This window comes from Chelon labrosus (genome assembly GCF_963514085.1).
Source record: "Chelon labrosus genome assembly, chromosome: 3".
NCBI classification, from domain to species: domain Eukaryota; kingdom Metazoa; phylum Chordata; class Actinopteri; order Mugiliformes; family Mugilidae; genus Chelon; species Chelon labrosus.
In genome coordinates, this window is record NC_140339.1 from 16,288,655 (window position 1) to 16,314,741 (window position 26,087).

At 43.6% G+C, this 26,087-nt stretch overlaps 1 protein-coding gene across 1 annotated transcript in view; it reads right to left on the reverse strand.

Annotated features, from left to right (window-relative positions):
- Window positions 1-7,026: 7,026 nt before the first annotated feature.
- The window catches only part of tox3 (TOX high mobility group box family member 3), a 38,207-nt gene continuing 19,146 nt past the window's right edge, over window positions 7,027-26,087 (reverse strand). The window contains exons 2-7 of the mRNA XM_084541432.1: window positions 24,156-24,221; window positions 17,211-17,462; window positions 10,227-10,490; window positions 9,868-10,098; window positions 9,600-9,680; window positions 7,027-9,373 (exon numbers count right to left, since the gene is read on the reverse strand). Coding sequence (XP_084397558.1) covers window positions 8,513-9,373; window positions 9,600-9,680; window positions 9,868-10,098; window positions 10,227-10,490; window positions 17,211-17,462; window positions 24,156-24,221 — 1,755 coding nt within the window. The 3' untranslated portion in view covers window positions 7,027-8,512. The remainder of the gene's footprint in view (window positions 9,374-9,599; window positions 9,681-9,867; window positions 10,099-10,226; window positions 10,491-17,210; window positions 17,463-24,155; window positions 24,222-26,087) is intronic.

The window sequence follows — 26,087 nt, forward strand, 5'->3', positions numbered from 1 at the left end:
CTGTTGATTTTCATGGCCTTTCCTTTCGCTGCATCACACGACTAACTTTAGTGGTTTCTATAGGGAAATAACTGAACAAGTGGATGCCTTACCATGAAATTTGTTAAAGCCATTCATGCCTTGACTTCACTAAATACATGAAAAAAGTAAAACGATCTCCTCCAGACCTATGTGTTTTCTTTTTATGTGATTTTGTCTTTTGACTTATGTGATTTAAGCAATTTTCACATCCATGAGGTCTTCAACGTCCATTGATAACCACAAATAATTTCAGCTCCACTCCTGGTTAGCTTGTGTTTATTGATTAGGTGACAAGCGTTCTGCATAGGTTTTAGTTAGTGTTGTGCTACCTATTTTGTTTTAGCTAGCATTTTTGTTAAACATTACATCATTTCACATTAAAATACAGATTTCTACCAACTCTGTAATGGTAGAAGTGTCATTTAACTATTGGATCAAATTGTTCCAATCACTTGTAGCACAAATCCTGACTTGAGTTCTTCATTTATTCTTGCAGTGAAACAAGCTAAAAGCTAAAAAGCGTCTAGCCTGCAAGCTTGATGTCTAGGAAGGGTCGGTATTTTAAATATTTCAGCTACGTGAATAAATGTATCACCTGTGAGGTAAATCTGAAGCGCTGTGTATTCAGATTGTATGTGCATGCGACAAAACACATAGTACACGTAGTAAACATTAAGCAGCATGGCCTTTTAGGACTAAAAGGACTGTAGGTGATAATGTGTCGAGGGTAAGTGCAGACCCCTGGCACCCAGAGAGACCCCAGCTCTGTTCCTTCCCTCCCCTTTAGCTGGCCCCTTCTCTCACTCTGCAGGCACTGAACAAAGAGAAGACCCAAACAATGGATCACTCTGAGAGCTGAATGGCTTTGCAGGTCAAGCACTAACCCCCCCTCTCTCTCTTTGACAGAAACACAACCCACACTTGTTCTGCTGGAGAGAGGCTGACCCTCCCGGCAGAGAAATAATGAACGCTGCCTGGGCATTAAACTGATAAAACTACTGGGACTGGAATCAGTTTGGCAGACAAATCACCTCTAATGGCGTGAGGCTGGAGCCTGTCTTCTGTTCTGCCTCTCCCCTCTTCATTACAAGTCTACTGTACACTGTCCAGGCATCCACAAAGCCACGTTAAGCTGCTCGGCAGAGTTCATAGCACAGGACGTGACCTCAAGGAGCAGCTGTCCGCTCTTTCTTAAGGCATTGCTCATTTTTATTTATCTATTTAGTTTATTTCAGTTTGCTCTTCCATTCAAGGTTGCTTGAAGTGGCGTTGCAAACAAAGAGGACACTATCGTGTGCAGTCGACTGGAAATGTGTCGGGGAGTTATTTGTTAGGCAAATCGACTGATCAACTGCCACAAGAGCTCGTGTTTATAAATAAAAGCCCCACCTATGGCATCTCTCACAGCGTCAGAGTTCAACCCTGGCATTTGCATGTTTCATAGTCAAATTGGTAAAAAAAAAAAAATACGTTTGCAAATCATTTCCAGAATTTATTGTGCTCCTTCTTCCTGGAGTTTCATACCATATGTCAGGTTGTAAATCACATCAAACAAACATGAAGAATTTATTTTAAACCGCTTTCCTGTGCATGTCTGAACCTTCCTGTACATATCCACTTGTTTTATGGGCGCAAAAACACACCCGGACATCTGGTACTGTGAGGTTAAGGAATTATTTTAATGTTATGAATTATGTCCAAATGCAATTAGATCCTAGGTCTGTTCATAGTCAGCATAAGGTACGATAAGATAAAACTTAATTATCCCCATGGGGACCACGGTAACATCATCATCTTTTACTGATGCCTCCCTCCTCTCCCTTCTCCTTCCCCCGCCTTAACTTTGCTCCCCTCTCAGGCCGCTGTTTAATGGCCGTATTGTGTATCAGGTGCGTTTGAGCTCCTGTCACATTTGTATACGGCTGCCGTGACACATCTATGTGGCTCAAACGGTGGTTTTCCAGCTCGCTGTCTGCATGGGCAGCTGAGGTCTGGAGGCATGCAAGCTGTTCGGTCTTTCACCTTCGCTCGCGGCCCCTCCCCCAGGTCAGCAGCCATACATTAGATCAAGCTAGGCCTCGCAGGGTCGGGCAACCGGTGCCAATCACACCACAATGCAGCAGTGGAGCAAGAGCGGACGGAGGATGTATATAAGCCTCTATGACGCGTTTATTTTGATCCCTTTATCCCCTGGTGATTATTTTATGTGGCACAATACATAATTAATCCCTAATTATTGTCATTAAAATGTATCAATTATATATATGAGCACAGAAACTCTACTATTAGTATGGAGTGTTCATCTAACGTTTATTAAAATGAAACATAGTTCATATGGTAATGAATGAACAATAACAAAGATATTACATAATGCAATAGCAGGGTAATATTATTAAATAATATAAATACACTTTGAAAAGTATTTTTATATCATAGTGTAACTACATGCTGTTAATGTAAGTGAAGATACTGAACCAATAATTCAAACTGGGAAAATGTGGGTTTTTAGGATTCGAGAATTAACAAATAAATTCAGCAGATCAGACAGTTGTGAGAATAATTGTTACATCCCTGACTGTAATCCTTTTAAAGTGTCAATGGGTGTCTTTAGTATGAAGATTGGTAGACCAGGGTAACAGTCCCTGGATGTCCTGTGTGACTCCATGGCTCATTTGCCTCTGCTCCTGCACCCCTGAGAACTGACTGTGTAAAAGAATCATCCTCAGCTTGAGTCTATTATCACCTGATCCTGTACTGTTGCAAGTCTTCCAGGCCAATAGACTGAACGCCTCACGTTTAACCCTTTCCCCGTCTTTCTTTCTTTCTCTCTCTCTCTCTCTCTCTCTGCTGGATGGCATCCCATTTCCCTGACTATTACCGAGAGTAAATGTTTTTCTTCGCCCTCTCCAATGAGTAATTTTTGGTGTCGAACTTGTCTCTAACCTTTTCCTACCCTCTTTTGTTTGGCTTTTGTTTGGCAACAGCTGTTATCATGGATTTCTTTCTCTCTTTCTTTTTTTTTTTTTTTTTTTTTTTTTTTTTTTGGTCAGCTGTGATTGCTCCGGGCAAAACAGGAGCAGATGGTGTTTTGCTATGCATGAATGGAGCGTTAGAGGAGTTGGACTGAATAGGCCAAGTTTTGAATGGTGTCTACACAGCACCTGCCTCTTGTAGCAGCAGGGACATCCTAGTGGCATGATCTGTCTTGGCTGCGCTGCCGTCGTAAGGGATGAAAGAAAGAAACAGAGGGGGAACCTTGTTGGGCACCGTCCATATTTATTGATTTTCCTGCAAAGTCGTGGCATAATGTGGTGTACAGTCAGTTTGAGTTAATTGGATGTGACACAGCGTGCACGTGTAATCTATCACTCCAGTCTCCTGGTACACTTTATCAGTTTTGTTGCCATAGAAACATGTTGGCTCTGTAATAGCCTATATTAACAGGCTAAGTAAGTTGCAATAAAAGGCAATTTCAGAGTTGGGATCCTCTGCTGAACACAAAGCCTATAAAATACTGATGAAATAAATCAGAAAGTGGCGGCGCGGGGGGAGAACAAGCTGGATTTTACATTCTTAAACCAAACAAAGTCCAAATAAAAAGAAAACTGCTATCGTTTCCATGCAATGCAGGGACATCTGTCAACCTCTGGGGCATGATGATCTGTCACAATAAAGAAAGCTTTCTCAAATCACTGACAGCTTGCTGAGCACTTTTTATTTTTTGTTTTTTCTTTTTCGAGCGACTGTATAACTCGACTGAGAATAAATGCTCCAGCTGCATTTGGTCTGCAAAATACTGACAATGCACAATAACATACTGGGCTAACCATAATAAAATGAAACAAACCAGCTCCTCACTCATATGTTCACTGGTGTTATTGTTATGGTGACAACGGCTTCCAATAAACAGTTTTTCTTTGGGCTTTAGATGTTTATTCCATGACCTTTATGACGCTGACAGCAGGATAATAGTGGTTTGCTTATCTGCTCCGAGTCTTGCTTGTGCTCGCTGGCACGATATATCCTCAAAGATCTTTAAAAGTCATTGTCATTGGCATGAAAAAGCAATCACTGGAATTGAAATGTATTAAATGACTCATGCAGGATCTATGTTTTAACATTAGATAACAGCAGATCACGATCTGTTTCAATCCCCCATTGATTATGATTGCATAGTGTTAATCATTTACTAATTTGAGGAAGGAGGATTAGTCATTAACAGCCGCACCGTTCGAGTGGAGACGAGGGCGGCGCATGTTCTTTGACTGCTGCGTATTAACGAGGATGAATCAGAAGTGTAGTGTGGTGCACAGGTCACAAGACTGGCAGATCAGACTTACCTTAACAGAATTCAACAAAAGGAGGGGGATAAGCCTAATGGCTGAATCACTCCCGTCTCCAAGGCAACGTCATTGTGCAGAAATCCGAGGAGGGGAAAAATGTGTGCACACATGCATGTTGCGTGTGCAAACATGTGGTTCTGAAAGACGAAACGCGGTGCAGATGTGATTCGTTCGTGCTCAGGACGGTGTTTTCTGTAGCAAATTTATAATATTGGATTTTTATCCTGATAATTCATGAAACAGGGCAGTGTCTTTATTTGATTGCAGTCAAATGAAAGTGCTTAATTATCTTCCAAATCAAAGATGAATAAGAGTATTAACATCCCTGAGATTTTCAAATAGGGTCATCATAATATTTACCCTAGCAGCACTGACTATGCTATTAAGTTAGCTCGGAGGGCTCGTCTGTGGCGCTCCTTTAGTCTGTCAGGTCAAAAGTCCTCTAAACAAGCGTTACCATTGGTCAGGGATGTCAACAGTCCAGCCAGCTAACAGAGCAGCCAACAGACCCCCCCAAACAAAGTTCACTATTCATCTCAGGGGTCAATAGTTCTCTCCGTGAAGCTCATCAACACAAGGTCAAGAATTCTTTAAATGTGGTCAGCCATTTGACTGGAGGTCTAGTCCCTCCTTGTAAACAAGGCTCAGCGTTGGACTTGTAGGGTCAGCCATCTCTGCACCCTCCCAGACCAGGTTTTATCATCAAAACCAAAAAAGAAAAAGAAAAATAAAGGCCTGGTTTATGTTCAGTTTTTTTTTTTAAGGAGACAGAGAGTTTAGGTTGTCGGATCGGAGCGGCGGGTCCTGCATCTGCGGCCAGACTGTGAGAGTGGCCGCGGCGTGGGTCTGATGGTCAGATGGTCAGTGTCAGCAGGGCTTTTGTCCCGCTCGCATTGTATCTGTGCACTGAACGGGAAAACAACAAAAGAGCCAACTAAATCATTAAAACGCAGAATCCCTTAGCTTCCACATCTGACTCCTTAGTCATCCTCGGCACTGTGCCGAGCAACTGACCTCAGCGGGGAAGAGGGGGACAATTAGGTCACCTCATGATTGCATTACTCAAATGACATATTAATGTCAGAGTGCCCTTCATGCGTTTCATCAGCATACGTTAATGGTGAGGACAGGAAGAAAGAAGCGCTCATTGATTGCTTCATGCCTCCATGATCATATCATATTGCGCTGGGAAGAGGAAAAAATAACTATTTATCTTCAAGTCCACAGCACACATAAAGCAGGTGATATTTATTTATTCACCTATTCAAATTAAACCAGGCTCCATTATAGGAGCAGCAGTGTATTATTCTTGTAAATTATGTGTGTGCATAACAGTGTTTTGAAAATATCTGTAACCTTTTTATTACACAGTCCCATAACTCCAACCCTGGCTGTGAGATATTTGTACACACAGTGACCGCAGTACTGAGGGGTTATGGAATAACAAGGAGCTCCATGCATTATTAATGGGCTCTGCTGTGAATCTGTTCAGAATAATAACAGCGATTTCCCAGAGCCTCATTACTGTGTGTTTTTAAAGCATGTGTTTGGTATCCATGGACACCCGCTCTCACATTCTCCTCTTCTCCCCCTGTATTGAGATTCAGGTCAGGCGCGGCACTTGCTGTTTTTAATTTTCATTTCATCATAAGCACTTTAAGACTGTTGCCAGCGCTTATTTGCAGTTTTCCTGCAGACCTCTTCACTCCGGCTTCTGACAGGACAGATGCTGCAATTAATCACGGCGGAGAAATGGGCATCGTTGCCATGCCGGGCTCAAGAGCCAATCACCAACTAAGCAGCGGCGGCGGCGGTGGTGAAGGTGGAGGCAGCGGCGGCAGAGGCAGGCCCCGGCTCCAAATTACAAATGCTATCCTAAAACTAATTGAAAACTAACCAAAATTTGAAAATTCTATCAAGCCGCTATCACAGTAGCTCAGGAGCGGATTCTCTCTTCTAATTTGTAACTAACATTAACCCGTGTTTAAAAAGTCTCAGCTGCCGTTAGACTGAAAGAGAGAGAGGGAGAAAGAGAAAAGGACCCTTCTCTGGGCCAGTGGATTCACAGCCTATTGTGAAGATATGATAATTATTGTTTGCCTGCCTTCCCTCCCCCGCTCACCATATTATTCAAGGGAGCTCAGCAAACCCCTGGGGACGTCTTGGAAATGAAGCGATTTTGAAGGGAGTAAGAAAGAGGCAGAATCCAATGCACCGGTGTGTGAGAAGGGGGACTGTTATTGAGACAAGTACCAGTTACATCCTGACCTTGTCCGGCATCAACACTGTTTTTAAACACACACTTACAATGGACTTTCCATTCAAATCGCTGACAAACAGCACACGCTGGAACGACACGGATTCTCACAAGTCCCTGCAAAGAGTTTTTTTTTTTCCCCTCTCGTAGAATTACTCCATAGAAAAACTACAAACGTACCTTCTGATAGCTCCTAAAGAACCGAGCGCTATGAATATTTAAAAGCGTGATTATTTTCAGTCGCTAACAAGGCCACGTGAAGAGACACCTCGCAGGAACTACGGCTGGTGCAACTTCTGAAAGAAACCCATTCCTTCAAGTAAATATTTGTGATTGATAGTTTTAATTTTGAACAGACACAAAGAAATATATAATACTTCATACAAAATTATGGCTACTATCATATTAGTGATGGAATGTCTCCAACATTAAATTCCTTTTTTTTTTCCCGTCGCGAGCTGACAACAACCTTTCAGGAGCCCCGCACCGATGCGCTTTTTACTCTATGGGCAGATTTCAAAATGCAGTTGGTTTGTAAGCAAAATACAAACAAAAGGAATCGCTGCTATTGTAACTCATAAAAAAGTATAAAAGAGCAGAAATGCACTATGTGATATAGCAATCCACAGGTCGTTTAACAATGTTTTAATTAAAGCCTCACATATTAAAACTTTACAACAGGTGATATGAAAAATGTACAACATTTTCTTTTTTTTCCTCCCCAGGGACTTCTGTACAGCTGGCAAAAATACCTCCGACGCCTTTTTAGTTGGCTTTGGCAGTGCAACAAACCGGCTCTGCTAGTTTTCTTTTCTCTTCTCTATTTTAAAACAGTGACAGTATCAAGGAGCAGAGTAAAAATACATCAATCCCCAAACCATCTGCCCTGATCCGGAAATTTGTAAATTTTACCATAAAATATCCCCTTTGTTACACAAAATAAAAACATAATTTAACTGTTAAACATCTGGAGTAAAAACAAATAGATTAAAGAAGAATTTTTTCGCGGGTGGGTGGGGGGGTGCGGGTGGGAGTGTCGCCAGTTACACGCTTTTGGGCAAATCGTCTGGAGGGTAGATTACTGGATAAAGGAGGACTCGTCTCTCCCCACTCTACAAAACATGTACAGCAGATTACAGCTACAGTTTGATGATGTGATGACATGAATGATTTATGGCAGTTTCTGTCTCAGTCTGTTCAGTCTCTTCTTCCACCGAACCTTTTATTTTCAGTCCCCCTCGTTCTTCAAAGACGCTGTCTGCATTTGTGACGTGGTTAAAATGCGTTCAAATATCACCGGGCCTCCACCGCGTGATGACTTGAGCGGTTACATCTGCGAGAATGAAAGAGAAAGGTTGGAGTAGAGAAGGTCTTCTATATACTGGCCGGTGTGGGAACAAAGACTGACGTGTGGGTTACTGGTTTCCAGCAAGGATCCTGTGAGTCGCTGAGTCCAGGCTGGAGCTGATAAAAATCCTTTTGTTGAATCGCATTTAAAATGTCCAAATGTCCGCCGCGCTGAACTGACAACTCTGGCCTCATAAATAAAGCTTTATTGTTAAATAAAACAGTGAAAGAGACACGTCTTTCAACATACTGTGTGCCCGCTCAGTTCAAATTGACAACTGAAAGACCTCACAAACAAACAAATAAACAATCACTGGGTGCTCACCCTAACAGGCCTCTGTCACAGCTCAGCCTATTTTATAGACAAAAACCCAGCTAACACGTTTCCTCCTGTACACGCATGTGCATATCTGTCTATAACAATGGACAAGTTCTTTGTATAACATTCTAACTCTTACACACTTCTTAAGTGCAACTTAGAAAAGCAACGTGAAATGATGCTTTTATTCTATTCCTGTTCTTTGAGATAGGATTTCCATTTGGCTCAGTAAATGCTGACCTGGGACAGGACCTGGGCATGGGCCTGGATTTGGGAGGGGTGTGGTTGCTGCTGCGGGGCTGGCTGGGGGCTGCCGAGCGATGCAGAGCCTCCCACTGAATGGGGTGTACCAGGAGAGTGCTGAGGTGGGGAACACTGTGACTGGTGCTGCTGCTGCTGTTGTTGCTGCTGCTGCTGGAGATGTTGAATCTGCTGCTGATGCAGCTGATGCTGCAGTTGCATGTGCTGCAGCTGCATGTGTTGCTGCTGCTGCTGCTGCTGTTGCTGCTGCTGCTGCTGCTGTTGTTGTTGTTGTTGTTGTTGTTGCTGCTGCTGCTGCTGCTGCTGCTGCTGCATGTGGTGCTGCTGCAGCTGTTGCTGGAGGTGGTGCTGGAAATGCTGATGTTGCATCTGCTGCTGGATCTGCTGGTGATGCATCTGCTGCTGCTGCATCTGATGGTGCTGGAGGTGCTGCTGCATCTGCTGCTGTTGCTGGAGCTGCTGCATCGCATGCTGCTGCACCGGTTGCATGGGTGGACTCATCTGAGACACCGCTGTGGACTGGGCACCCGCCACCATGGCCCCTCCAGCACCCATCTGGCCGAGCAGCTGCGGCGGCATCCCGGGGGACATGTTTTGGTGGGAAACTGTGACCGAGGTCACGATCTGACTGCCCCCTAGTCTCATCTGCAGAGGTTTTGGGGCAATGGCCCGTGGCAGGGCTTGTTGAAGGGCCTGTGAGGCTGATGACATGGAAGGGTGCTGGTTGAGGGGTGAAGGTAGCACCAGGCCAGGGGAAAGGCTCGTAGAGGCCAGGGTCTGCTGCACTGAGCGGATAGTCTGAGCCTCAGCCGATTCTGCTGCAGCCTGGATCGTGAAAAAAATAAATGAAAACTTATTTATAGTTTTCACCTCTGAGAAATACCAGATCCTCCATCTACAGGCGTTCTGGACAGTTTGCTTGCATCAGTTGTTTTCTGTCATTACATGTCGCCTATAACTTCACAGTACATAATATGAAGCACAGAGCTCTATTTTAATTCATGTTTCTGTTAAACTGACACATTTTCAGGTGAAGAGAACAGTTTCTCACCTTGGAAACCAGGCTAGCGCGGTATGCAGCCAGGGCTTTTAAATATTCTTTCTTGGCAGCTTCTGTTTTGCTTTTGTAAACCTGTGATGACACAAAGGAATGTGTGAATGGAGAAGTACAGCTCTTTTAATACTTTATTCAGAGATAAGTAGAATCGTTTAAGACAATATAGAGTACATTAAACTGAAAGCAGACCAGAGACATTTGAACCTAGTTCTCTGATCGCCTAACTTTCTGATCAGCTGACTGACAACTACATTTATAGTACCTGCTTCTGCTCCTCTCCCAGACCGTCCCACATGGACGCCACAATCTTGGACACTTCTCCAAAGGTGGCGTTAGGATTCTGACCCTTGATAGCGGCCTGGGTGTCTCTGAAGAACAGAGCATAAGCCGACACTGGCTTCTGGGGCTCATTGGGATCCTTCTTCTTCTTCTTCTTCGGAGTCTTGGGCTTCTTTGTGGGATCTATGGGTGCTGGTCGTTTCTCCCCAATTACCTGAAACAATGGAAACAGTTGAGATACAGACGTTAACAAACACGTCCTTTAACATCTTCAAGTCGATTTCCTGCAGTTAAGTTTATTTTTTTTTTGTTACAGTCGTCCAGCACTGTTTCCTGTCTCACCCTGTTGCCGTCGTCCTGGTCGTCTTCGTTGATGGAGCTGGAGGGAGAGGGCGTGGCAGATTTGCTGGCAGGCGGTGATGGGGAGGTGTGGGTGAGGTTGGGCCCGGCCATGTTTAGGCTCAGCTGCGTGTTGAGCTGGGATTGGTTGATGGTGGTCAGCTGATTCCGTGACATCATGCCGTTTGGGCTGTTCATGCTGATGATGGACTTCATCACCATGGCTGGGTTGGGTGGATACTGACGTAGATGACCCGCTCCGACGTTCTGAATAGGAATAGACACAAAAGCAACAAGGGTTTGTTAAGAAAATATTAATTTAATATAATTTTATTCATTATTTATTGAACTTTTCTTCTGGTTTGACACTGCCTCTGAGGTTCTGTCTGCACAGATCTCTGTTTCTGTACTCAGTGCGGCACACTGCTGCCCACGTTCATGAACCTGTATCCCTTTACCAGAGCAGAAATCGTGTCATTGGATTCTGAGGGTTGTTATGTTTCCAGATCACATGTCACGATGTCCTGGGTCTTAAATGTCTCTATTACAAGCCATGATAAATTATCTGGACACCCGAGGAGCCAACTTTACAAGCCAGCAATAGATGGCTACACAGCTCAGTTGATTCATTTCAATTGTATGGAAATGTGTGACTTTAGACTGCCCAGTCCTTGTGGGGGAAGAGTGGACTCACACTATGGTATGCAACTTCAAATACCACAATAAAAGAAGAGCCTCGGCTTGTATGCGCGCACTTACATGTCTGAGCATGTGTGCGTTTTATAAGGTTGTAACTCTGTGAAAGAGGCACCTTTCATACATCATGTTTGACTGTCAAAGAGGGAAAAATTACTTCTACACAATTAGCTCCATAAATCACCCAGCCAAAGGCATGAAGCTTAAGAGTTCTGGACAAGTCCCCTCCAATCTACTATCCAGGGCATAATGCAATAACATTTTCTCTTCCACTTTTTCCTCGTAAAACATTCCGCTCTTGAAAGAGTCTTAAAGAAGTTACAGGCAACATGTTTGCATCGATTGCAGCGAGGGTGAAATTACCAGGCCTGCCAGCTCTCCAGAGGGAAGACTGATCAGAGAGCCAGCGGAGCTGACATGGAACAGTGGAGGGGACGTGAACACAACAGAAAAGGTGATTTGTTCTCCCTGGGTACATCCATCTGGTATTCAGCGGCACAAACTCAATCTCTCCCAACATCAACACATCATAAACCCACGCACCTGGCTTTATTGAAAGAACCTTATGAATGCCCGTCTTCAAAAACAATATTGTAACACCATTTCAGACAGAGACATATTGGATCTACAATCCATTTCTTTCTCATATGCCATGTCTGCTGCTTATCATAAATGCAATCTACGAAGTGAGAGTGGATTTATATTTACATGTGCAAGCAGGTTTCTGCAGAAGGTGAGGCAAAGTTGGGGGGAAAGAAATGGAAGACATATTGTTGTGATCCTTCAAACACGGAAACCTTGCAAATAAAAGCTGCAATAAACAAGCCTGCGACCGAAACGCCTGTGATTTACATATCTGCAGCCCGCCATGTTCCAAGTGCTATTGTCATCTTCATTACCGAGAACACGGTGGCTCGCCGTTTGCTCTTTGCTCGCTGCGAACATCAAAGATACACACACTGAGCTCATTAGTCGTGGCCATCTGTATAATAACAATTTTGCCCAATCCTTCTGGTGCAGTTTTGACTTCGAGCAACGGCCCGTTCTGCCATTTGTTCGGAATATGGAGAATTCTTCCAAATGGCTTCAAACTGAACGCTATTCATTTAAGAAAAAACCACATGCGCTAATGATCGCGGTTAGACACTTCATTATATCTCTTTCAACGGCCTGCTAAATATCTTATTTTACCACACATTACAGCGATGAGTGGCGCAGTAGCTGTTAGCACCTCACGCTACAAAAGAGCAATGACAGTCATGTCAGTGAAACGCCGGCATTAGCACGTCTGATTTGAATGAAAACATAGCGGCTAATAACAAGCTAGTCAAAGAAATCATCCTAAGTTGCCTTGATTGTGAATATGAATCGTGTACTAGGATGTTTATTTATGTCCCTCTGCCTTCTCATTTGCATTTTGATTGCAGTATTGTCAGCGCACATCTAACAAGATATTTTGATAGTCATTGCAAAGTCTTTATTTTGTAGTGCGCAGTAGCCAGATGTGCCCTCCTTAGTCAGATTTGTAAGTGCGTCAAGGTAAAATGTACTCTCTAATCAATAAAGGTTTTTATAATGTGAAATCAGTTTGCAATATTCCCCATTGTGTTGCTCCTCACGTGAAAGCTGGCAACAACATAATGCCGTCAACAATATGCTGCAAAAAAGAGGAAGAAAAGGCTTGTTTTGTGTGTTTTTTTTGTGTGTGTGTGTGTGTGTGTTACATTATTGTTGGCCTCTCCTAACACCGAAAACACTCCGCACGGATCCACATAAAGAATTCAGAAAACTAGCATGAGGAAAAAAGAAAAAAAAAAGAAAACAGACTGTTGACAATGTGTGAAACCCTTTCCACAATAAACGCAGGCCAATAAACACAGCAGCGGGACTCTAAACGCAACATTATGCATTCGCCGAGTGATAAAAATCTCAACGCCGATGTCAACGAAAACAGGCTCCGTTCTGTTCTTAAAGATATTGGAAAATCAGAATTTGTGGAGAATTTATGAACAGTGGCACCAAGCTGTAACAGGCTGAAAAGAATGTTAACAAGTTCAATTTCCATTCAATCAATGCCAGAGCTCTTGGAAATGTTCCATGGCAGGAGAGGGGTAAAATCATCTATATGGTAATTATAAGGATGAATCCCCCAGTAACTTTCGCCAGCATGAAAGGTCAGTCCTATTAAAGATAGTTTATCAGCGCTCTGCACATATTCCTTTGCTCGCCTTCTAAACGGGTACATCGTTTTATTTTTTATTTTTTTCCCCTCCATTTTCAGCAACCTGCCGAAGTCTGTGCTTAAGCCAAATGAGAAAAATGGAATTCTGAATGCCGGTAAAGGCTATAATAGCACGAAGATAAATTGTTTTTCTTTCCCGTGCCCTGTCTCAGTCAAACACACTTCACTCTCTTTCTCTCTCTGCCGTGTGCAAACTCACTCTATCTTCCCCGCCGACCTCTAACCCCCACTTAAAAACAAATCTCTCTCCGTCCCCCCCGTTCTCCTCCCCTCTCGGACTGCGAGGCCAACAGGCTCCCTCCCCCTGGTTTGGTACGGCCGCTGACCCCATACCCCCTTTTCCACCATTTCTCCCGATGCATTATGGGTATTTAAAACTTGTCCAACATGACATCATTTCAGTTTGAGAGCCGCCCGAGAAAAGTAAATTACAGAATCAATCATGCAGAAGGTCAAGCTGAGACTTCATTACAAGTATTGCATGCCTGCATGAATATCTTTCATTTCTGACTGACCTAATATGTCACAATAGCTGTCTGTCGAGAAAGAAAAGGGGGAAAAAAAAGAAAAGGAAAGAGAGCGGGGGAGGAAAAAAAAAAAACACTCTCTTAAATTGATGTACAACTCATGTCATTGCTTCTTGGCTTGGAAGGGAGATAAGAGGGAAGTGCAGAAAAACATGCTTTCTGCAACACCGCTCACATTTTCCATTTGATTCGGGATATAGTGGTTTTTGACCAGTCAGAGCTCAGGGTATTATACTGGTACACAGTATCGGCGCATATCAAATCATGTGAACAACCAACTACAAATGGCTGTTTCAGCTTCAATTTCATTCTGCTTGATGCATGAGGCCGGAACGCACAGTTAGACATTAGCATATCTTTGCTGCTGTAAAGCTAATGACATGTGAAACAGCTAGCTGGTAATGAAAAATATATAATGCGTCACCACATAGCGGTAAACGCAATAAGACGGCGGGGCTCACATCTCCTAAATATTGATTTTAACATCTAATACAACCAGTTGACTAGTGTTGGCTTCGAATCCAATCACCGAGGACACAGAGCCTCAATTTCAGTACATGCTTACACGTGTCAAGAAAAAAAAAAAAAGAACCTAAAACGTGGTAGAGGCACCAGGTGTTTTTTGAAATGGAACCCAGAGACCCTTGCTGTGCAGCAGGGAGAAAATCGAGAAGAAATTGTGAATAAAGCAATACTGGCAGCTCTAACTCCAGTACTATTTGGCACTATTGAGACTCAATCACAAATCAGGAGGACACATGCTGGGAGACAAAAATGAGAGTCAGAAGCTTGTTAGGAGAGCAGATTAAATAAATAATGACTTCAGATTCGGGGCTTGCCAGGCACATTGCAGCTGAGAAAAATGTATTTCTCTTTGTACAAGCCCGGCATCTGTGGCCAATTTGCAAGACATACGCTGAACATTAAGGGGAGAGGAATTAGCAGAACACTTGGCAACGCAGTGACATGGAAGAAGCTTTTGAAAATAGCCCAGGTATATTCGCTGGTTGGGTTTCTCATTAAGTTCTGATAAGAGACAGGCTTTTCACACACATAAGTATTCCCCACCAGTGAGCTAACGCAGAGGAAGAAAACCAAGGCAAGTGTTTGGGAAATATGAGCATAGAGGCTTGATGAAAAATGTAATTGCAATAGTGCACGGTTTATTTGTTTGCCCCTGCAGCCATAACAAATAACACAGAATGTAATCATGTATATAAGGTTGTCATTCCTTTATCAGCGGGCTGACAAAATGACAAAACACCCCTCTTAGGGCCTTCGTAAATCATTGTCTCTGTATATGGGATGCACTGCAAACAGCGCTGTTACTTATCTCATTTAAAAGTTCTCCTTTCAAAGCAAAGATAAAACCACAGATGAATAGAATTTCTATAGGCATTGTCACAGGACTTCTGGGGATCAATCCCATTTACAGGAAAAATGAAGGGCCACCACGAGCCTTCCTGTGGTACAATGTGCGATGACTGATAACGAGTGAGTAGTGCGCCCGGCGACATTGCCACGAGGCGAGGAGCAGAAACCCACATTCTCCGTTCACTTTTTAATAGAGTCTCCGCACAATCAGAGACATGAGCCATGCAAATGGTGTTAAAGAGGAATAATGTTTGAGAATCAAATCTAATCCTCCAGCAAGTCGTGAGAACAGTCAGGAATGTAATTGTGTCAAGGTTCCGTTTCTTCCAGATGCAGAAAGCTTAACTGACCATGAAATGAAAATTCTTTAGGCAAAAAGCCTTCAGGGGCTCACTTACTGTATGCGGCAGAGATATTTTAAAAGCTGCAATTATTTTACATGCCAGAAGCATGGGAGCAGGAAAAAGAGCTGTAAAATTTTATAGCCCCCCCCCTCCCCATATGGAATGTAAATAAATATCTGTAATATCAGTGTGATTCAACAAATGTGTCAGAGGGAAGGAGGGGCAAAAGGGCTAAGGCACATTCATTTATTCACGCAGTTAATAATAACGATAATGGTAGCTCTTCTCAGTGCAACGTGATTTGTGACTCACGAAGCAAATTCCGCATCAATATCATCACCTCTTCCGAGCATGCCTTTGTCCTTTCATTTCTTTCTCTCCTAAATGAATCTTCCATTTTTGTAATGGCTCTGTAAGACAACTAGTCAGCCAGTGACATTTCCATTTTTCCTCCTCAGTGCTTCTGTGATTGTGGCATTTGAAAATGCCTTTTCCACCCCGAGACAACAATCTCACAATCTGCAGCACATAACAGTATCAACATAAAGAACGTCATTATTTCACTCTGCTGTTCCATTGTTTGGCCATCCGCACCATCTGAACGCAAGACTGAGCTAAAAGTATGTTCATCAAGACTGTACTGGGAGGGTTAGTTCTCTACACTGCTACTGTCCGAACGTGACGCGTCGTTTGTGGAGACCTCGTGTGACTTTAGGCCGAAGCGACTTCAGCGTTTACAGCGGGAAGCAAAAAGGGCTTCTGGAGGTAGCATGAATTAAATATGAGCATGCGAAACTGTGGCACTTTTGGGTTTTCCATTTTTGCCGTCCTTCTGGGGATGAATGCGCTTTGTACTCTAACACCTGTGATCTGTTCACATCTGTTCACCTTACAGAGGGGGATCATCCATGCACTGGCTTTTTAAAAGGAAAATCCTCACAGTAAGTAACATAATATCATGACATTTACTCAATGTGATCATATACCTCCTGTGTTGTAAACAAGGCCAGATGCTGTGCCAGATGCGCTGACAACAGGAGGTGTACAAAAACTGTGAAGGTGACATTATGGTTCAATAAAAAGGCTCATTTAAAAACTGATATCAGGGGTCTTCTACAGTATATGTTTCTAAATCATATCTTTCACTTTGGATACACTGTGAGAAACCACGTCTGGAGCTGCAGCTACAAGTAGGAGGGACAAGAGCAGCACTAGTGTAGAACTTCTGTGGTTAGAAGAGGATAAGAGGCAGAAAATAACTGCTTGATCTTACTAGTGATATACACCGATCAGGCATAACATTATGACCACCTTCCTAATATTGTGTAGGTCTCCCTTGTGCCTCCAAAACAGTTGTGACTCATCAGAGAATGGACATGGTGTCCTGTGGTAACAGCATGTTGTTAGTGGGGGTCTTTGGGTCCTATGGGTTGAGGGGAGGGGCTTCTGTGGATCATCCCACAGATACTTGATCAGTTTGGGATCTAGCGAATTTGGAGGCCAGGTCAACACCTTGTGCTGTTCTTCATGATTTTTGAGTTGTTCCTATTTTGTTTGTGCCTGTGCCAGGCTGCTTCCTGCTGGGGATGGCTGCTGCCATCAAAGAGTGTCATTGCTATTGGGTGGGGGTGCCTGGTCTGGTCTAGGTGGGTGGTACATGTCTAAGTAACATCCACATGAATGCCAGGTCCAAACGTTTCCCAGCAGAACATTGTATTGTCACAAGATAGTCAATGTTATTTACTTCTCCTGTCAGTGGTTTTAATGATGTGGCTGATCGGTGTACGTGCGTAGCAGTGCTCACCACAGGCTGGCCGTTGTTGACAGACAGTCCTTCTTGGTCCATCATGTTGCGTGAGATGGTAATCGAGGGCAGATCTAGGCTCTGTGGGGGGAACTGAGGGATTAAGTGACCCCTGTGTGGAGCTGGAGGCTCTGGCATCGCTGGGAATGGCGAGTCCACGTCCGACAAACCAAGACCGGACTCCGTCTCAGGTGGAGGTGTAATGGGCGGAATCTCAAACTCCTCATCTCCCAAGCTGGGCGTATGAAAGGTCTGTGGAAAAGAGCAATGAAGAGGAATATAGTGAAATCCGGCAACAGAAAACAGCCCGGAAGCTTTTGCTGAGGTGGGCCTTATCTAACATGAGGGAAGGAAACCTTCAGGGATTAAATCAGAAGACTTTGTTTAAGAGAGTGTTTCAGCAGAGTGGTAATACACTTGTCTGTAAGTGCACCAAGATGTAACATTTCCTAAACCTATTAAAGTCCACTTTGAGGAAAAAGAAGGAAAAAGAAGGAAAAAGGCGAGTGGCGAGGAAGACGTCAAAAGCAAAAATATCAAGCAGCAATCACGGGAGAGAGAGGATACATGATAAAAGCCCTTAATCTTGGGGATGGAAGATGTTGGGTTGAAGTGCAGTGAAAATACACGTCACAGGGAGATGGGTTTAAAGAACATTTTCAAAGATTATTACGCTTGGCCAGAAGTGTTTCTTTTTGTTCCCCTTGCCTGCACCCTTAAATCTGCTCATCAAACAGCTTAATCCTTCTGCCTTTCGAATTAAAGCTTTTGGTCACACTTAATTTGCTTATGTGCCTTCTTGGAGATGGGACTGTTCACCTACTTGGGTCTTGTTTTCATCTGCACATTGCATTAAGCTACTCTGTGGAAAGCCAAAATATTCGTACCCTCACAATGACCACTCTGCGGGGCCAAACAGCATGCTGTCTGAGGTGCTGGGCTTGGCTGCTGCTGCTAAGTTACCGAAACCTCTTCAAAGCTCTCTTGCTTAAAGTGACATGGTTTTAACCGCTTCAGCACCGACTGGCGTTGCGCTAAAATCACGTTAAACAACCAGCACTATTGGAGAAGTCGATGTCGAAGGCGACAAAACCAAGCCAGCTCTGCATCGAGAAGCCGCTTCGGGTTGACATCCACCACTACTCCTGTGGCCCTGGGTCACTTTTACAGCAGCGTTTACGTGTTAAAGCTGCCTCCAGCGTCCTCACCGGCTATTTGATATTTCCCAGGCAATCTGGCACGGAAATAATTGGACAAAAACAGGTGCAAAACGATGTTTGTGCCAATTCCAACAGGCACAGATGAATCTCCAACGTGCCGATTCACCTTTTCACACAGCACATTTAATTCTCAGAGGGATTGTGAGTCCTGGAGATGATTATACATTGCTTTCTGAAATAAGCTTCTTTGAAAGTGTTTTTTTTCTCACTCTCTCGGTTCTCTCGCCCTTATCAAAATTGACAACATTGCAGCATTTTACTTACAAGTAAAGCGTCATACTGTTTCAGGGAGTTTGAGCATAGGAATAAAGCTTCTAACCCCAGGAGGGGTGAAGTTACCCATAAACCTGATATTAACAGCCCTAAGATCAGCCGGCAGAGCTAACGATTGTCAACATAAAAGCTAACAACCCTCCGCTCTGTTTTTGGTAGAGGATGGAATAACAGAAGGGAGACAACGGAGGGAATATGCCAACACAGACCTTGATTAGGGAGTATTAATGTTCCCCTTGCTTGCTTTAGCACACAGACACTTGAAACTAATTCACTGCCTACTCAGGGCAGCTGTCCTGACAAGCACTGATGAATTCCACTGGCAGGGGAAGCTAATAGAGTTTTTATTCTACCCTTTTCTTCCTCTCTTCCTGCTCCCTAACAGTGTTTCACTTTTCAGTTCTTGTTTCACAGCTAGAGAATCGGTTCTCCTTTCAGAAGGAGCTAAGGTCATATTCATCACAGCCTGGGTCTCTGGCTTGCAGAGTGCAAAAATAAATCACGAGCACCCTCACTAAGAACCATTTACTAGCAGTCCTCTGCTGTCATATTATGCCCCGGTCCACTCAAAAAAATTATAATACTAAAAAAGTTAGTTCAGAATAATACCTGTTTAGCAGCATGTGAATCGAAACCCAGTGTCTGTTTATAAGCTTAATAAAACAAAACTGTCATAAGTCACGGACAAAAAGTTCCAGTAGCACACATGGAAAGGATCGGAGATTGTTCATCATCACAGTCTTCATTCATCTTATTCAACTTCCCCTGTGGAGCAGGGTCAGTCTCCATGGCAGCCTTCAGATCTACGTTCCCAGTGTCATCTGGATCATATCATGTAGCCATCTGAAGACACTAGTACACATTAAAATCTCTGCAACATAAAAGTCTTGATCTTGTCCCTTACACTCAGAAACAGTGCTCAGACTGTAATACTTATATATCCACATAAGCCCTAGCAGGGAAGCTTTTGGGGAACAAACATAACTCATAATTCTTACTCTTGCTCCACTATGGATGCTATTTGCTGATGTAAGTACGTTTCCTGAGGTGTTACACTGTGTATGTTAAATCAGGGCACAACTATGTAGGCCACTGGATCCTATATTCTGGTGCATCGTAGCCTGAATTACAGAGCTGACCTAGAGATGAGAGACAAATGTCAAAGAGGAAGGTTGGCTGAGGTCAACTCCACTTTTGCAGGAGAACAGCACAGGCATGACTTTGACCTTTAAGCAAAACACAGACATATACAGTGCTCGGAGAAGAGAAGCTGTTTAGTGTCTGCTAAACAGCACTGAAGCGGAGAATGGAGAAAAAAAAAATCTGACTGTGGGGGAGGGAAGATGAAGCAAGATCGGTATCAAAGAATGTGCATCCCCTCTCTTTGTTAATGATGATACAAATTAACATCTACACCAGGGGGACTGATAATGGAGACATGCAGTTTGGGTCTCATATTGGGTATGTATGATGTCATGTGTCTGTGCAGGACAGGCCCTCTCCCTGGGGAAGAGGTGCCAGGTTTTACTGGAACCCAGAGAGGGTTACAGTGTTGCACACTGTCTGGTGTCATTTCACATAAAGCCAGTCTAATTCTGCACCAGGAGCAGCTTAGGGGGCTCTGATCAGAGATTAGGAGATGCACAATCCACTTTCTTCGCATCACCAGCCTGATTATCCATTTAAATTGTTCTGAAAGGCTCAGCACAGCCAAGTGCCAAGCCAGATGCTGGCTTGGGATGTGCAGGCATGTACATGTTAAGGGGTGGGCAAGGGACAACACAACACACAGAGATGGAGAGAGAGGGGGTAGTGTGTGTGTGTGTGTGTGTGTCTTTCCATTGGCAACCACAGGGTTCAGTGGTATGGGGGCAGAGGAGGGCTTGTAACAGAGAGGCCTGATGTACCCAGCATGAGCATCCTGGGCAGGTGTGTGGGGAAATCCCCAGTCCTTCGTGCCTGTTGGAGGCGGTAAATCTGGAATAGCCTGTACTAACAGTTGTTATGTTCTGCCAGGTGATATTAAAGCGGCTAAAGGTTGGACAGTTAGTCAAATAACTCGTCCATCACGCGCATATGCAGCATAATTACTTCCTCACACACTATTAGCTTTGAGATTAATATTAATACCAGCACAATGGCACGCTCACCAGGACAATGCAAACATGTTTAAAGAAATTTTATTATTAACCGTCTACAGCAATTCATCTCTTTCAAGTTTAAATTGTGCGAGTTTAAATAATGCGTTCACACTATTATGTCCTGGATTATGAGCTTGACTCATCAAATCCAGATATTTAGATGATGTACTATTCATTCACTTTCTTTCTAGACTGACTTTCTGCAAAATCCATTTTGCAGATGTTGAGATATTTCACTGGATTAGGGAAAATGAATGTGAGATGTGAGGCAGCAGTTTTGGATTTCGAAAGTGTGACCACAGAGAAGAGCTGGACGAAAGCAAAGCCATGTGCTAGAATATTGTGGAAATACCACACATTTCTGAAACCAGTCGCAACATTAGTTTTGTATAAACTCTTTCATAACTAAGCGGGGGCTTTTGAATCGCAATTGAATCAATGCAGGTTACCAGTGGTGACACTCAGTCCTTCTAGAAATGTATTTGAAAAATCTTGGATGTTAGGTCAGAGAATTACCAAAGTCTTTGTGTTGATCCTCTGGGTACCATGAATATACTGTGTGTGCCAGATATCATAGCAATCCATCCTTAAATTGTCAGGATATGTCACTTAAAACCTAAGATGTCAACCTCATGCCGAAGGAAAAGTAAGAGGACCACCAAAGGTATCAGGGTTCATCCTCAGGAGACTAACGAGTATATTTGTAGACAAAGTGTCACGGATAATAGTGGAAGGACAAACGATCAAATCGTTACAGCTCTGCTGCTAGCATGACTTGAAGTAGCCACAGAATCTTGTCATAAACAGTATAATGTCGATTTATAAAGAACCTTATTTAAAGTCTCTATATAATAATGTTCATTCAATATTAGAAACCTACAGAGAGGTGACTCAGAGATGTGAATTACCAGTTCATTCTCCCATCTAGTATTGCATCCTTGTGATGCCACGGCGTTCTTTCAGTATCAGGACAAAGAGCAAGAAAAGGCTTTTCAGGCAACAGTCTCGGTCCTTCAATAAACGCAGTAATGCAATTCACAGATGCAATAACCAAGACTTGTTAAAGGCAGCAGCATGCAATTACTGCCCATAATAGGGCTCCGAATCAATAGAGGCTGGATTGAGGATCCAGTTTCAAATATCTAGACAGGCAGAGTGCACCTACTCAAATGACAACGTCAACCATGGCACCCCTAATCAGCATTATTTCAAATTTGGATCATTTGTAGTCCATTTCTACATATTTATAGTTCATTACATGACTCTAATTTGATTGGGAGAGTAAAGTGATACAGCTGAGTGGAACACAATCTCAGTGTACAGTATCCTTTTTCCTGAGGGAAGCAGTCAAGCTTTCCCTGCTAGGATGTATGCTTTACCAGGCACACCAAGGTCATCTTATCTCATTCTCTAAGTGCATAAGGTAAATGATACACGGGCCATCCAAATAGCAAACACAGATCTGCTCCTCTGAATTAAAAACATTCTGCCTTTTACCTCGATACATGCTGCATGCAAGGTTAAATACACTGTATATTTCTTCCTGCATGGATGCAAACAGGTTTACTTTTCACTTTAACATATTTGTGGTAAGCATTTGTATATATGGAAACTTTTGAAGAAAGAAAAAACCCCGTGATTACTCATACAAATGAAAGGACATTTTAGACCGAACTTTCTTGATTAAGATGTATGATCGTAAAAATAGAGGACGTGTATTTTTATTTACTGTCTTCGAAAACAATAGCTGATCAAGTGTGGTAGCATAAATGCACCCTTAAGAAAAAGAGACTTCTATTCCTACTCTACCCAACCCGAACATGTTAAGTAGATTAATATAGCTTTATAGCGGTAGTGTGAAACCTCACAACTCAAAGCGGAAGTCACTTTAATCTCACTTTAGCTCAGGTTACAGCAAACAATACTTCGGGCACTCCTACGCTTGAAAAGAGAAATCTATGCCTAAGACTTCTCCTCTGTCTTTCTTTCCTTCTAAGCACAATGCCATCTGTGCCCTAACACTGGAAACAGTTGTTTCTTTTGATAAAATGCAAATGAGTCGGGCTGTTTTTATCAAGGAGCCCCAGAGCCCATCCCCCTCTTTCCCTTACTGCCACAGTGGGCCCTCACAGCTGGGGGCTGAACGCTCTCCGAGCAGCCTGTGTCGGCGCGGCCCCTGCTGCAGCGGGCCTCGGCAGCCCGTGGATACAGAGGGATGCGCCCACTCAGCGCAAATGTGGGGGAAAATTAGACTCGTTCCATAATACTCTGTGGCTTTGTGAAACGGCCACTTTATGAACATGAGGTCACGCGCTCCAGACACTTCTGGGTAGCTGCCGGAGCTTGAATGTCACAGTTGCATCCCTGCTGCCCAGCTGACATGAATGAAAACAATAAGGTTAACAATGACATCTATCTCAGTACTTTGGAGCCGTGCAATAATGCTTTGCTGTGGATTTTGAAGCCAGATCAATCTCTGGATGAGATTGGACAGTTTGAACCACAGAGGATGACTGGTATTTTTGGTGCACTTGTCTCTAATGACAGGGCAGCGGAGTGGGTGGAGGGGGAATAAAATGGGTAAATTTAGCACACTGTTAGGAGCACTATGGCTCACAGAGGCGGTTATATACCCCCGGAGAAACAACTACTCCCTTCTTTCTTTAAATGTGACAGTACAGTACGGAGTTATTCCAGCAGCTCCGCCGCCGAAGACTGTGGGTGACATTTCACTTTTTCTAAGTGCAAACAGATGGAGCGGATCAGAGTGACACCACTATAGAATCTCTTTATGCTCTTTCATTATGTCTTCGGAAGGAGGAAGAATACAGGTGTTTATACTCTCAGCTTTTCCGAGATATCGCTTCATCTTAGAGCGCAGTCAGACAGATCGCATTAACGTCAGCTCTCAGATGTTACTACGAGACAACGCAGGGTGAGCCGGGCTCGTCTTTCTGGAACTGTGAAGTCCGGGGTTTTAGAACAAAGACCAACATCTCAGATAGTCAAAATATGTTGCCAGTGATCGAGACTATTCATCCTCATGAATATTTCTTATCAAACACAGGGCTTATTGTCTGTGACATTAGTTTTTTACTGATGCTCGTTTGATCCATTTTTATTAAATAATGGCTCAACCACCTAAGGCGGCAATAAAATGTATATACAAGGCCCGCCTAATGCAAACTTTATTTAGGTCTTACAAAATCATAAAAAGGGAAACAGTCCACTGTACTTTCATTTGTTCCCTGCATAAACTGGATTTCCTGCATTCAAAGGGGAAATCTGAATATGGGAAACAGTGTACTCACATCCCCAGCTGCGAGCAGGGCGCCATTCGCCTCGGCCATGTTCATGTAGTTGTTGTTGTTCTGGAACTGCAAGGGAAGGAAAAACAAACACAATCAGCCCACTTGTGTCCGGACAGCATTATTTGCAACTCGAGCCCCCCGTCCACACACTTTCATAACAGACACCTGTCACTCAAACAGGCCGAATGTTTGCACACTGCTGTAACGCCTTCCTCTACGCGCACGGTGCGCATTCTGCCACTCTGCCGTTATTGTTGTGACATGACGAGAGGCACGTGAGAGGCCCCGGCCAATTCAAACCGGAGTAATGAGAATCTGCTCTGGCCATTCAGCTCTTATGGGATGGCAATTAAGGATATGTTTGCATCACAAAGCCAAGTATCAAGATGCAGTGGCAGGTTATTAACTTCGAATAACCTATGGGAGAGGAGCGATACTGAGGGGAAATAAGGAGGTGGAGGGTGCTATAATATGGGTGGAGTACGTTTTGGCTCAGTGGGAAGTGGGTGATGCAATTCAAACACATGTACACATACGATACAATTTATGCATGATAATGAAGAATCACTTTTATTTTAACGCAACAGATGAAAGTTCATTATTCTGCAGTATTTACAAGTTCATATCAAGTTAATGACTGTGCGGCACAATGGGAACAAAGGTGAATTTGTGGCTGCCAGACTGTAAAGACACATTAGTGTTTAAGGCAGCTGATAAGCTATTTAAACCCTGTACTTTGCTAAGAAATAACATGTGTTCACAACATTAGAACTGCCCCCCTCCCTCCCTTGCCCCTCCCAACCCACACATAGCCTGCTGGCAAAATGGCAGCCACTTCCTTTCTTCAGAGACACAACCACACTGACAGGTAGGAACAATGGGACATAGAATGAAGAATTATGGGCTAGCAGCTGGGCCCAGGAGCACAATGCACCTCTGTGTGAGTGAGGAGGGAGAGAGAGGGAGAGAGAGAGAGAGCAAAAGCCAGCCTACACAGCGCGGCGGCGGAGAAAGAATCACGATATGCGTTCGCGTCTTTGCGAGGTTCCGCTGAGAACACTTTTACCTATATTCAACAAAGCTCTGCAGTAATCTCTTTTGTGTGTTTATTACAAAGTCACTCTCTTAAAACATCGTGAGTGACGAAAAAGTCCAACAGATGGAAAGAGAGAGAGAGAGAGATAGAAAAAAAAAAAGCTTCCTATCAGAGCAGAAGCCAAACAATAGTGGACACAAATTAAGATCAGAGTGAACTGAGAAGTGCATTAATATATTTTCTAGGCCTTTGTGTTTTTTTATCCATTCTCCTTTTCTTCTGTGTGGTTAGTATGCGAATGTAATTACCGAAAGAACTGCCGCTAATCAACTGCGAATGGTATCCATTAATTAGTCTATGCCCTGGAGAGAGAGTGGGGAGTCAGCAGCAATGTTAACAGTGTTACGCACCAATGAGAGGGGGAGCTCTGCTAGCAGTTGCCGAAGCAGGTGGCTCGCGCCGTCTCGTTCTCCGGTGCCACGTTACCTGGAGCTGCCCCACTAAACTACATCTGACTCGAGCACTGGGGTTTACATGTTTGCACACATGCTAACACAAATGTATAAAGACGCAGACACGCGGAGACGCGCGGAGACTCATGGGCCTCCAGTGAAAAACAACTGTCAATTGCTTGAGCTCCTTCACTTCCCAGCTGTGTGCAACTCGGAGACATGACATGTCTGGGTTATGTCAGCCACTCAGCTAGTAATTAACCTTATGCTGGCTTATCTCGAAAGTGTTACTCCATCCCCCGTTTTCTTTTAGATAATAAATTGAAGTCTCAGAGATATCCCTCTCTATTCAAGCACTAGGAACATTGTTCTGATTGTGGGGGCAGATAGGGCTTCATGCCGGGCTGTCTCTCTGTTTCTTCTGTCCCCGTGTGTCTCTGGATG